The 13,463-nt window shown below is 34.1% G+C and overlaps 1 protein-coding gene across 3 annotated transcripts in view; it reads left to right on the top strand.

The window, feature by feature from the left end:
* Nucleotides 1-13,463, top strand: part of LOC126741967 (zinc finger-containing ubiquitin peptidase 1-like) — a 65,120-nt gene that overhangs the window by 13,946 nt on the left and 37,711 nt on the right. For all 3 annotated transcript variants that reach the window (XM_050448467.1, XM_050448458.1, XM_050448476.1), the window contains exon 9: nt 2,629-2,855. In XM_050448467.1, coding sequence (XP_050304424.1) covers nt 2,629-2,855 — 227 coding nt within the window. The remainder of the gene's footprint in view (nt 1-2,628; nt 2,856-13,463) is intronic.

Genomic DNA, 13,463 nt, shown 5'->3' with positions numbered 1-13,463 from the left:
GCTGCTCCATTTACTGCGAGAGAAAAAGACAAGTAATAAACTTGGCACCGGCGCGCCGCGCAAAGTTTTACTAAGTACAACGTTCGACCAGATCAGCGAGGTCACACCATTAGGGTAAGTGACATTTTGCAGGCTATCAATAGATTTTGTATAGTGGGAATTAAACATTATTTTTAGCCACTCTAGTTGCGTTGCTTGTTGGTCGTTTGTCATGTCACTGACAAATATTTCCGTCTCGTAGTATATCAAAAATCAGCCAACAATCCGACTTTATCTTCAATAAACAATTTAATGTGAATTAGTTATTTCTGTGCGTTTCTTTCGATTCGATAAAAATGGTTTATTCTATTGCGGAGAGAGTGGAAATTATTGAATTATACTTGAGGAATATTGAAAATCCAGTGAGAAATGAGGCAGTAGAAGTCGGTGTTCTCGGTGAAGTTAGTATGAACCCTACATTAGGTACTAGAAAACTTTCTCATGTAACGGAAGTCTCCGCGGACCACTGTATAGAGAATTCTAAAACATAATAAATGGCACCCACATAAAATTCAACTTCTTTAAGAATTAAATGAATATGATAACGACGTTTACGGTTTTGTGAAATAATGTCCGAACTAACTTCAAATAACCCCAACTATCTTTTAAATGTTTGCTTCTCAGACGAATGTTCATTTTTTCTCAATGGCACTGTCAATCATCATAATTGTCGGTACTGGTCCGACACGAATTCAAGGATCTACCATGAGGTTCATACTCAACACTCTCAAAAATTAAACGTGTGGGTTGGTATTTTTGGTGATCACATAATTGGACCATTTTTCTTACCGAGGGATACGTACTTAGACCTTTTTGAGAATCCCGTTAACTTAGCATTGATTAAATGGAAAACGACCAACGCTACCATGAAGAAAATGTGATATTTCAGCAAGACGGCGCTCCTCCCCATTATGCATTACCGGTACGGCAGTTTCTGGATGAAACGTTTCCTAGTAGATGGAGCGGGAGAAGCACTCCTGAATGGCCCGCGAGTTCACCCGATTTTATTTATCTCCTCTTGATTTATTTTTGTGGGGACATCTGAAATCAAAAATTTATGCCACCCAACTTGAATCGTTAGAAGATTTAGGGAACCGCATCATTCATGAATGCCAACAAATAACACCCCATATTCCTCACAATGTCCGGGAACAGTTACTGTACTATTGGAGGTAACCGGCTAACATTTTCAACATTTAATAAGATAATGCGTAAGTACTGTAAGCGAATACCCTTTTAAAATGTGTATCACAACACACCCCTCCCTATTTAAAAAATAAGGGTGAATATCGCCCCCGCTAAGGGGTTGGGTTGTCCCAAACCTTGCCGTTTTCGATGGGCCACCCTGCATAGACATATAATATATTTAGAAGAAACGTGGTTTCATATGCATGACGTAGATAAATACTGTTGAATTAATTTACTTGTTCATGAAAAAAAATGCTGCTTGAAGGAATATGTTAACACATTAAAATGATCCACGAATTGAATGCACCATGCTTAAGAGGCAAATAAATTATGATACTTCATGCAAGCAGTACAGAAGGATTTGGTAAAAATGCGTTACTTTTGTCTTCTAAAAATACTTCTCAATCTTCGGCTGATTACCATTAAGATATGACTGCGGCATTATTTGAATAATGGTTCTCTAATCAGGTCTTACCAAACATTCCTCTAAACTCAGTAAAATGTTATGCACATGTTTTTAACTTTTATGAAAATTAAAAAAATGATGTTTGTTCCTGACAAAATCCCATTAAAAAAGGAGTTGTTAAAAATAATTAAAGGTTATAACTTGAAACATGAAAATGTTATTGACAATATTGCCAAAAGTAATAGACATACTGTTTTAATATTGCCTTAATATTATTATCCGATTGAATTAGTTTGGGGTAAATTAAAAACAGAAAGCTTTGAAAGTGCAACACTTCAGCAACATTAAATGCAGTAGCTATTGACAACATACGCCAAGCTATTACATACTTCGAAAGAGATGGAAAAATTGGGTAGAACACTTAATTAAAACTGAAAATAAATATACAGTTTTACCACCCACTCACCAAAACAATAATTCGGCCTATTCTAGTTCTGAAGAGAATCTTTTAGAATATTAAATATTAGTAAGTATATGTATAGGGTCCCTTATCATATTTTATTAAAAAAAATGGTTCATATTTTATTGAAGAGATTAATATTGTTTTACGCGCATCAAAATAATTGACAAATTTTTATGTCATTATAAAGTGTTTTGTGTCATTTCTACATAACCATTTGGCATCATTGCATCAGAGCTGTTACAAGCAAACAAACTGCCCATAGTTCCATGGCAATGTTAATTCTAGCCTTTCACTGTTCTAAGCCTTCAAGTAAAAATACAAGGACTATAACTGGTCTGGCATATATCAGAATAATAATTTAAAAAAAAGTAAAGGGACCCAAGTTATATACCATAATATGGGTACCATTGGGTGCCAAATTATTCCCGTAATATTGTATGTAACCGACCTTATCAAATGCTTTTGCAGAATCAAATATGTCTACAATATAAAATAAATAAAGTACTAATTAGAAATTCATCATTGAACGCAGGTCACAGTAGGACCATCATGGGCATCGAGGTGCACCGGGACGGCAGTCTGGTACTGTTAGTTCTCGATCCGAGTCACTCGCCGCAACAGATGGCGCAACTGGGGGACACCAGCGCGACGACCGCAGGGGCGTTCAGGTTATTGCGGAAAAGTGAGGCGGCGATGAAAGCGAAACAGTATCAGATAGTCGGTGTTATCGGGACTATTGATAACGAACAACAGTATCAGGTAATTTTTTAATGAGCATTAGTACACATTTTTAAATTATCCAAAGTTCGATTATTAGTTTGTACTGTTTGACACCCAGTTTTATAATAAAATTGTATTAAAAAAAGACCTTATGTGTGGCCAAAGGCCTTGCATCATCAAGAAGTCCTTAAGTGTCTTAATTTAAATGCAACCTTGTGTTTATTGGAGGAATTGCATGGTGGTACCAGGCCTCTGGCCAAGCACAAGGAAGCCGTTTTTCTTTATAAAAAGTTATGTTATTAATTTATTCTGTTTGACAACCAGTTCTATAATGAAACTCTATTGGAAAAGTCTCTAGGTGTGCTCAGAGGCCTGGCATCACGATGAAGTTCCTCAAGTGTCTCAATTAAATACTGCCGTCCTTAGTTAAAACATCCTAACTCGCAAATCGATAAAGCTGAAAAAATTTAGATTTTATGAAAACTAATATGCGGTCCTCATGTTTTGAAGTAATTCCCTGATTCTTTTTATATGCTTAGAAATTTGCTTTTTACATTTGTGGGTGAAGTTTAATAAGGGACTAGATTCAATATTTGGTGAAATTTTAAAAAGAAAAGTTAAATAGGACTTTTTAACTTAGTAAAGTAATTATAATAAAAAATATATATGTATTTCAAATTAACATTCTAACTAAATTACTCACTAATAAAACATTAGAACATTAAAAACAGTATGAAAGTAAATCATGAAATCATTATGAATGGAAATCAGTTACTCAAAAAGTGCTTTACTCTTACTTACTGGAAATCTACATTTTCTTTATTGTCAGTATCATTATTTTGGGAAACGGCTAATTCCTCCAGAATATCATTGGGTTAGCCGGAATAATAGGACGTAGCTTAGAAATCAAATTTTGTTTTCTTTTTAATTTTACAACTCGACATTGTGTTCGGCAAGAAGGTTTTGGTTCTTCCGAAAAGGCATTTTTGTAATACAACACATTTTATCCCCTTTTAAAGTGCAAATGTGCCATATTCTGCAAGTAAGGTTTGGGAACATTTTTTTGAAGCTTAAACTTGGATGAACAATCTTTCCATTCAAAAAAGTTTTGTATGTTCATCTCTTTTACATGGACCTTAGATGAGTTTGCCTTTTCTATAGCCGATTTAAAATCATTAAAATCGAATACCTTACCGTACCTTTTCAATAATTCTTTTACCTGGTGATGGAACGAGTCCGCGGACATAAAAGTGTGACCAGATTGAAAGTATTTTATTTCCAAATTCTCCAGTTTAGTCTCGGTAGAGTTTACAACCTAAAAAAAAATGTATTTTTGTTTTGAGCTGCATAGTCGTCAAGCCAGATCGTAGCATAAGTCTCTGTTATATAAAAAAAAGTTGAAATTAAATTTTCCTTATTTCGACACGCAACCCCTTCGTGCCATATTATTGCCACTTGCTTAGCAGTTTTCGAATATGCTCCTACTGGCACAAATGAATATTCTACAAATTAAATGATACTTAAGATATTTTAATTTGGGATTATCGTCTTTTCTGCACGTAGAACAATATATTTAGGTGCATTTAAGGCATAAAAAAAGTAGTTAGGACTTTCTAATTTATCTAAGGAGATAGATACCATTAGATAAGTTAATAAAATGTAATAAGCCAAAAAAAGAAGAGGGCAGAATACAAGTATATAAATTTACCCCGTTCCAATTCTAAACGAAATTCCATCCTAATCCTAATACCAATTCCGTGTTCTAAATATGATTCTAATCCTATATTTTGATAAGGAATAGATGAATTTCCACTGCTAATCGAATATTTAAATAAAAGTTTTTTTGGAACAGATTCATTCTTCCTGTTGCCTGCTGATCTACTTTAACTTAAGTCATTCATCTTACAGACCGGTAGCATTGCTTCCAATCCTCTCAAAAAACATCGAGAAATTTGTTAAAAAGGTAGTGATTTATGTCATTTAACCGAAAGACAAATTATTAGATATGAGCAATTTGGGTTTCAAAGTACCAAAGGAACATGAGATGCAATATTTTCAATCCTTGAATCCTAATTTTAAACCTGCAATAGTGGTGATGCTGCTGCTGTATTGTTTTATTGACTTGACCAAGGTGTTTGACTGTTAATCACGAAGGCTGCTGTGGAAACTTGAGCTGAGTGCTTTGGGACCACGAACTTAATAAATATACCTGGACTGCTAATGCATATGGCCACGATACCCAAAAATGACCACTGCATGGTGGCCGCCATTTTTATAGTGGTTGTGTCCTTTTGATGTTGGTCACTCTGAATATTTTCAGTGTTGCCAACAAAAAATATATTAAATAACGGTAATGAAGTTGACGATGCTGACGTTTGACGTGTGACCTATCACAAACTAAAGCCATTTTTAGCGAGTAAGCGCCTATAAGCGTCTTTAAGACATCTCATTCGAGCGATCAAGTCATGACGTCACCGTATACGGCGCTTTAAGCGTTTGTTAGCGGTCTCCCGAGACCGATAAACTCGATATGTCAAATTCAAAGGGGAGCTATACAAACAATAATAAACAATAAATATTGATATCAATTTTTTGATATTTTTTCAGAGTTGAGAAGTATTATATTTCTTAGTATTAGTTTTAATTTATTTAATCTTAATGTATGAGATAGTTAAGATATCCAAACCAAATAAAAATGCAGAAACGAATAAATTATCAAAAGAGCAGATAGATTTGCAAAAAATACAGTGAAGAACGTAAAGGTGAGGTTGCACGGATATTTTTTTTTATTGATTTTTGATCCGTTTGTCTTTATTTCTGTGGAAAAAAATATGAGTGAGATTATGTTTACGCCAGTAACTTTTTTGTTTATTGTATTTCCTCTTGGGCAAATGTCTGCCCTTTATAAACGTTTTCAGGGCGAAATTTATTTGTATTTTGTTACGATCTAGATCTGATCCTAAAAATGTATTAGATCGGATTTAAACTCAAAACGTGTTGAAAACTTAGACAAATGGGTGTTTTCATGGTTTAGGTCAATCTTCAAAACGAATTCGTGTAAACATAACCTCACTCTTTTTTTCACATATTTTTTTTCCACAGAAACAAACACAAACTAATCAAAAATTAATTTAAAAAAATATTCGTGCAACCTCACCTTTACGTTCTTCACTATGTTTTTGTAAATCTATTCGCTTTTGATAATTTATTCTTTTCTGCATTTTTATTTGGTTTAGATGTCTTAACTGTCTCATATACATTTATATTAAATAAATTAAACCCTATACCTACTAAGAAATATAATGATTCTCAACTCTAAAAATATTTAAAAAAATTGATATCATAAGATATATGAGATGATCGGATTTAGACTCAAAACGTATTTAAAAACTTAAACAAATGAGTGTTTTCATGGTTTAAGTCAGTCTTGAAAGCGAATTTAATACCCATGGGCATGAAAGGTATAGCTAATAATAGCCTGTCCAAGCCTGGGGTGATTAAAACCAAAAGTAAATACCGCTTCATACAAACGACATTTGGTATTTACCGAGAGACGTCAAGTGACGTCATTTGACAGTAACCGTTGGTTCTTACCAGACTAACGCTTGGACAGGCTATAATATTTAGATTCTGGCAGCTGTTGAAGGCGTGACGTCATTAGTCGATAGCGTAAGGCAACCGAGTAAGGCGCTTACTCGCTAAAATATGGCTTACATTTATTTTTTTTCATTGAACATTGTCAATTGTGAGTATAGCGGTTTGCCTAGTTTTTGGCGATTTGTAAACGATGCTTGGGTATATCGTAATAATAATTAAAATAAAATTTGGCGTTTTTTATAAATCACCCTGTAATTCACGAACTAATAAATATTTTACAACGCTGTAAAAGGATTTAGAATAAGCATCAAAATTGGCAACTTTTTTCTAATTTAACGGCCCTCGTATCTCCTATAGTTTCGGAAACAGCAATAGTCACACATAGCAAATAGGACATCCTGTATATCATCCTAAATTATTTTACACAAAAAAATTTTACTCATTTTTAGTTTGCGGCATTGAGTCTGGTGAAAAACTGTACGATATTTCCCACATACACTATCGGACAAAAGTAGAGCAACAAAGTTCAATTTTATTCATGTTTGAATAAAAAAAATTATTGGGTTGTGATTTTTCGCTAAGCTTAATGTCACACTATCCTTACACTGAAAGTAATATTTCAGTACATTTTGGTGTACTTTTAATCATTTTAAGAACGGTAAATATTAATGATTATAAAAATTAATAAGAATGGGGGCGACAAAAGTAGAGCAACAAATTGTATTTAACAGTATTTTATTTTACTTTAGTTCAACAAAAAATATTTAACTCATTTAACAACAAAAACAATTGGAAGTAATACATTAGTAAATGATAGAATATCCATTATTATTAATTACTTGCTGACAACGGCGCGGCATTGAAGCAATAAACTTCTGAATGACATTTTCGGGAAGACTTGTCCAAACTTAACTAATTTTATTTATTAAGGATTGTTTATTTGGAAACATTTGGGTACGAATACGACGTTCTACTTCTTCCCAGAGATTCTCAATGGGGTTAAGATCTGGGGATTGTGCTGGCCACTGTAAAACACGAACATTATTTTCCCAAAACCACTGTTGAACAACTTGTAAAGAATGTTTTGGATCGTTGTCCTGTTGAAAAATAAAACGCAATTGCATTTCCCATTCTGCATAAGGAAGCATAACATTCTACATGATATCCCTATAAACAAATCGGTCCATCGTATCATCGTTGATAAAGTGCATAGGGCCTACCCCATTCCATGAAAAACAACTCCATAAAAATACACTACCTTTACCATGCTTAATTGTAGGTGTTACGTATTTAGGATTAAACCTTGTATTGATTGGTCGCCTCACAAGCCTCATTCCATCAAAATTGAATATTTTTTAGCGCGTTTCATCACTGAATAGAACTTTTTTCCAGTCATTGACGGTCCAGTTTAAATGCCGGCGTGCAAATGCCAACCTTGCTGCTCTATTTATTATTAAAACTAACGACTTTTTAGCTGGACGTCTACTAAATAACTTTGCGTCTACTAACCTTTGTACTGTTCGTATACCAACCGTAATTTCTGGAATTTCCGCAATAATTCGAGGTGCGAACTTCCAAGGATCATTTTGGAAAATCCTTTTGATGCGTCTGTCAGTCATTACTGATGTTTTCCTTGGCCTTCCCAATTTTGGCAACTTCTCTAAATGTCCCCTCTCATTATACAATGATATTATTTTGGACACAGTGTACCGGAGTAACTTAAACTGTCTTGAAATATGGGCTTGTTTGTTACCTTTCATGAATCCATTCACAACTCTTTGCTTCAAGTCTTTTGAAATTGGAATTCCTCTCGGCATGATTAATCTTACACAGAAATGTTCAAAAAAACATAAAAATCACCTTACACAATTATTTTATCCCTTTACTTTGGTAAAACTCTTCTTTTGAACAAATTATTTGAATGTTGCTTTACTTTTGACGCGAGTTAAAGGACAACAACCGGCATTTGCTTTTTTAAAAACAAATTTATTGAGAACAGGGACTAACTTAACTTAAACTAACTTGATTGATAGATAATGACTACATCGATTACTATATTAATTGTTATTGCTCTTGTCTATTACATTATATTTATACGTTCTAAAAATGATGACAATACAAACTAAGCTATTTCTAAATAAAGTATGCAGGGTCGGCATAAGGTGGCGGGTTGGTACCCGTAACTCCTCCCTCCTAAGAAATGAGCCCAGGGGTGAATTATATGACAATATGGCTCGGATTCTGTAGGGTTTCTTCGTCGTCACTGGTCGTGGTGGTGGTTTGGTTGGGATGTTTTCTTTTGGTCTGAATTAATTTTCTTGTCTTTCTTAGCAACAGGAAGGCGGCTACAGTGGTCATCAGGATATACAGGATGATGGTCCATACGCTAACATTTGTTATATGGACAGGTCCTTGGCTGGTTTCTTCCATTTTCTTGGCTTGGATGTCCATCATGGTTTGAATGTTCTTAAGTTCATCGAAGTTTAAGCTATTGAGTTCAAAGGGCTGTAAATCAATAGCATTAGGGCGAACATTTAAGTCTAAGGTCAGCTTGGGTAATTCAATGTTGTGAAAATGGGTGTTTGTATCGTGGAAACTTCTAATCTGGTAGTCCTGAATTTGTATGGTGCAGCTAGGGTTTAACTCAAGGACAAGGGTGCCTTGGATTGGGATATTTTCTTTATTATGGCCACATTGTTGGACAGCTACGGTTTTTTGGGGTGAAACAATTATCCATTTTTCTTGTTCCAGCTTCTGGATTTTCAAAGACTTGACCTCGGTTTGAATGGCTCGACAATTTGAGGGATGTTTTGAGTACAACATCATTTGTACTTCACATGGCGGATCCTCGGATACGCTCAGAGGGCTGTTTTCTTTGCAGAGGTAGGTTTCTGTAGCTACCTCTTGACATATGAGTGTTCATTTAGGATAAGGTATTGACTTTGAGGGATAATTATTTGGTAAATGGAATTTAAGGGTACGGGCAAAGGGTAGAGGTGATATAGTACATAATTTTCAAGTTCAACTATAGGTACCTCTATTATAAAGAATATTTTGTTTTCCTTTGTATAACCCTTAATTTCGACAATTTTTTCGAATAGTAAAATGTTCTCTAAAGTTGCTGCAAATGGTAACTTAGTTTTACTTAAGTTAGGGCCAATTAATTTTATTTCATTTAGAAGTTCTTTTGGGTCGATTATAGAGCTGTGAAATATATTTAATTTCGAGAATGTAATCGCTATTTCGATGTTATCCAAGATATCGTATATATTTTGATACGCATTTATCCCTTGAGAGACAAGTATTTCACTTAAAAAGAAAGAGTATGTATTTGTATTATTCAAATTAATTTGTTTAACCACCAATTCTAGTTTTTTTACACGATTTTCTAAAATACGTTGATTATGTGACAAATTTTTGCTTATGCTTTCGAAATGTTCGACAGATTTTTTAGATATGGTTATTTGCTCTTTTATAAAAGTTTTTTGCGAATTTTGGTTATTAGAGATTTCCAAAATAGCTTTGTCATATTTTTCAGCATCTTCTTGTGCGAGATTACCAGTTATGGTTTTTATAATGGAACCTAAACCGTTAATAAGTCCACGTTTGTTTCGGTTGTTAAATAAGGGATTTAGTTGTTCAATTTGTAAGTTTACTTTAGCACTTAACGAATTGACTAGATTATAGGAGTTTAAAAAGGAGTTATTGTCAAAGAATTTATGAATTGATTCTTTTAGTTTTATAAAAGTCTGTTCTAGGTATTTGGTTTCTTGGATTATGTCACTTACGTCAAAAATTTGTACAAAAGACCAATAGTCTGCTGTGTTTTGGGCATTGCCGAGTTTAAGTGGTAGTAGTCCAGGGTTCTGGTTGAGGTTATGGAATTGGGGAAGGGCTAGTTCTCTTCCAACGAAGGTGAGGATTCTGTAACAACAGGGGGTTTTCTTAATTCTTTAACGTGAATTGTTGTTACCTTTTTAGATTGTTTATTTTTTACTTTAACTTTATTATGTTGTAGTAGTTGTAGTATTTCGTAGGGGCCTTTAAACTTATTGTCTTTTTTGTTTCTAGTGTTGTTAACTATATAAACAGTTTGACCTATTTTAAATTGTGTTTGTTCTGGTCCGGCAGTGTTATGCTTTTCTACGATTTTTCTTTTTGTTTGATCGATGTTTTCTGTCACTTTTTGGTAAATGTGTTTGACTTTTTCCTTGTGATTGTTAACGTAATCATTATAGAATGTGGGTTCTATAATATCGCAGGGATCTCTACAATTAGTATGTCCAAGGGTTAGTTCAAAGGGAGTAAACTTTGTTGTTGAGTGTATAGAATTATTATAGGCAATTATTGCGTAATTCATTAAAGAAGATACATTATCTGATTTATGTCTGTGTCTAAGAATTCGCAGGTGTTCAATTAGAGTCGAGTGGAATCTTTCAACAGGTGAATTAGATTCATGATGGAGTGGTGTAGTAAAATGTTTTTTGATTTTGTGCGCTTTTAGTAATTCTTGTACAGTTTCATTCTTAAATTCGGAACCATTGTCCATTATAATTTTTTGGGGGATGCCATAAAATGAAAAATATTTTATTAGGGCATTAGAAATTTCGATAGCAGTTTTTCCAAAAATTGGAATTGCTTGTCCTAATTTTGTAAAGGGGTCAATTAATGTTAGGAAGTCTTGATTGTCGAATTTAAATACGTCAATGTGAATTAACTCAAAAGGTTTGCCTACTGTTTCGGTTAGAACCAGGGGAACATAAGGTTTTGTTCTGGAATATTTAGTGAGTTGACATGTTTCGCAATCATTAATATAGTTTGTAACATCTGTTTTCATGGAGGGCCAATAGTAATTTCTTTTAAGGTGTTCTAGAGTTTCGTTAATTCCTCTATGATTACATTTGCCTTCATGTTGGTGTTTTATTAATAATATTTTATGGTCGTATTCTCGTATGTTAGTGACTATTTTTGTACACTTAATTAGTTTCAGTCCAGAGCTATAGAAATTTTTTAAATACACTCTGTTAAAATCTAAATAAAGTGAGTCGTCATAAAAATATAGATAAAATGTTTTATTTCCGGTGGTGTAGGTTTTTAGTAAATCAAATATTAGTTGGTCGTTTGATTTAGGGATTTTTACTAAAAGAAGTTTTAGATGTTCGAACTTATCGTGTATAACATCAAGTTTGTTTATGGAATGTCTAGAGATGATCATTTGGTGTGGTTTGTTATTTATTATGTCATCTAGTATTTTAATTCCTTCACTAAGATTATCAGGGTCACTGCATGAATGCGGTGTTGCCAAAGTTGGGGTATTGTCTATGACTTCTAAATTCGTGTTATTGTTAGCTGGTCTTATTAAAATATCTTGCAATATTTTAATTTTTGGGGACTTTCGTTGTTCGTTTTCATTTATGGTCGGGTTGGAGTTATAGTTGGTGCTTGTAGATGGTTGCGGGTTAAAGTATTGCGATTCAGGTATATAAGGGCGGGAATAAATTGTATCATGATTTTCTAGAGGATTTTCAGCCATATTACGCAAAAAATCTAAAATGTCATTGTTGACTTCGCCTGGATTGTTAATGATGCTTTCGTTTTCTAAAGCGTTTATTTGAATTCTGGAAAGGGCATCGGCATTGGTGTTTTGAGTACCTTTTTTATAGATTATTTCGTAATCAAACTCTTCAAGCTTGAGGCGCCATCTGATAAGTTTACTATTTGGTTCTTTTAAACTAAAAAGCCAAACAAGAGGACGATGATCGCTATAAATTTTAAATTTCTTTCCATAGAGATAAGGGCGGAAGTATTTACATGCCCAAACTATTGCTAAAAGTTCTTTCTCAATAGTAGAATATCTGGATTCACTATCATTAAGTGTGCGGCTGGCATAAGCTACAGGTTTGTCATTTGGGACGTTGCCTTGTGAAAGAACGGCTCCTATTGCAAAATTACTTGCATCGGTGGTAAGGATGAATGTTTTTTCGAAATCGGGGTACTGAAGGATAGGGGCATTAATTAGCAGTTGTTTACAATGCTCGAAAGATCGGATAAATTCAGGAGAATGAACTACTTTTGAATCTTTTTTTAAGCAAGCTGTCATGGGCTTAGTTATTTTTGCAAAGTCTTTGATAAAACGTCTGTAATAGCCTAGAAGACCCAAAAAGGCTTTAATTTCTTTTGGACTTTTGGGAATTGGAAATTTCTGGATAGCAGATATTTTATCTGGATTTGGTTTGACTCCATTGGATGTAACGACATGTCCGAGATATTGGACTTCTTTCCTGAGAAACTCGCATTTGTCCAGTTGAACTTTAAAATTCGATTCACGAAGTCGTGAAAAAACTTGTTTTAGACGAGAAAGATGTTCTTCAAGGGATGTGCTAAATATTATTATGTCATCGAGATAAACTACGCAGATTTCGTTTTGGAGGCCACGAAGGATGTTATCCATCACTCTCTGGAAGGTGGAGGGTGCGTTTTTAAGACCGAATGGCATTCGACAAAACTCAAAATGTCCAGACTCAGTAGAAAAAGCGGTTTTAGAAATATCATGTGGATCCATCTCGATTTGGTGGAAACCATTGGCGAGATCTAAAGTGGAAAAATACTGACTTCGACCAAGTTTGTCCAGAATATCGGCAATATTGGGAAGGGGGTATTTATCTCCTACAGTGCGCTCGTTTAATCGCCTGAAATCTATAACGACTCTCCATTTGCGTTTGCCAGAAGAATCAAGCTTTTTTGGAACGATCCATATTGGACTGGACCAGGGAGAAACTGAATTTCGAATAATTCCTTGATCTAGCATTTTAGAAACTTGTTCCTTGACTTCTTTTTTGTGAATCTCGGGGTAGCGGTAAGTTTTAGTGAAAATGGGGCTTTCGTCTGTTAAATTTATTTTGTGTTGAATTTGGTTTGTAAAAGTTAATGGGATTTTGTCACAATAAAAGATGTCTCTAAAATTAAAGCATAATTTTCTGAGATTTTCTTTTTCTTCTTTATTACAGTGTTGTAAGCGTAAATTTTTCAGATTTTCTTTTAATAGATTGT

This window comes from Anthonomus grandis, chromosome 1, assembly GCF_022605725.1.
Source record: "Anthonomus grandis grandis chromosome 1, icAntGran1.3, whole genome shotgun sequence".
Taxonomy (NCBI): domain Eukaryota; kingdom Metazoa; phylum Arthropoda; class Insecta; order Coleoptera; family Curculionidae; genus Anthonomus; species Anthonomus grandis.
The sequence above is the reverse complement of the archived record's forward strand: the minus strand, read 5'-3'. Positions and strand labels throughout refer to the sequence as shown.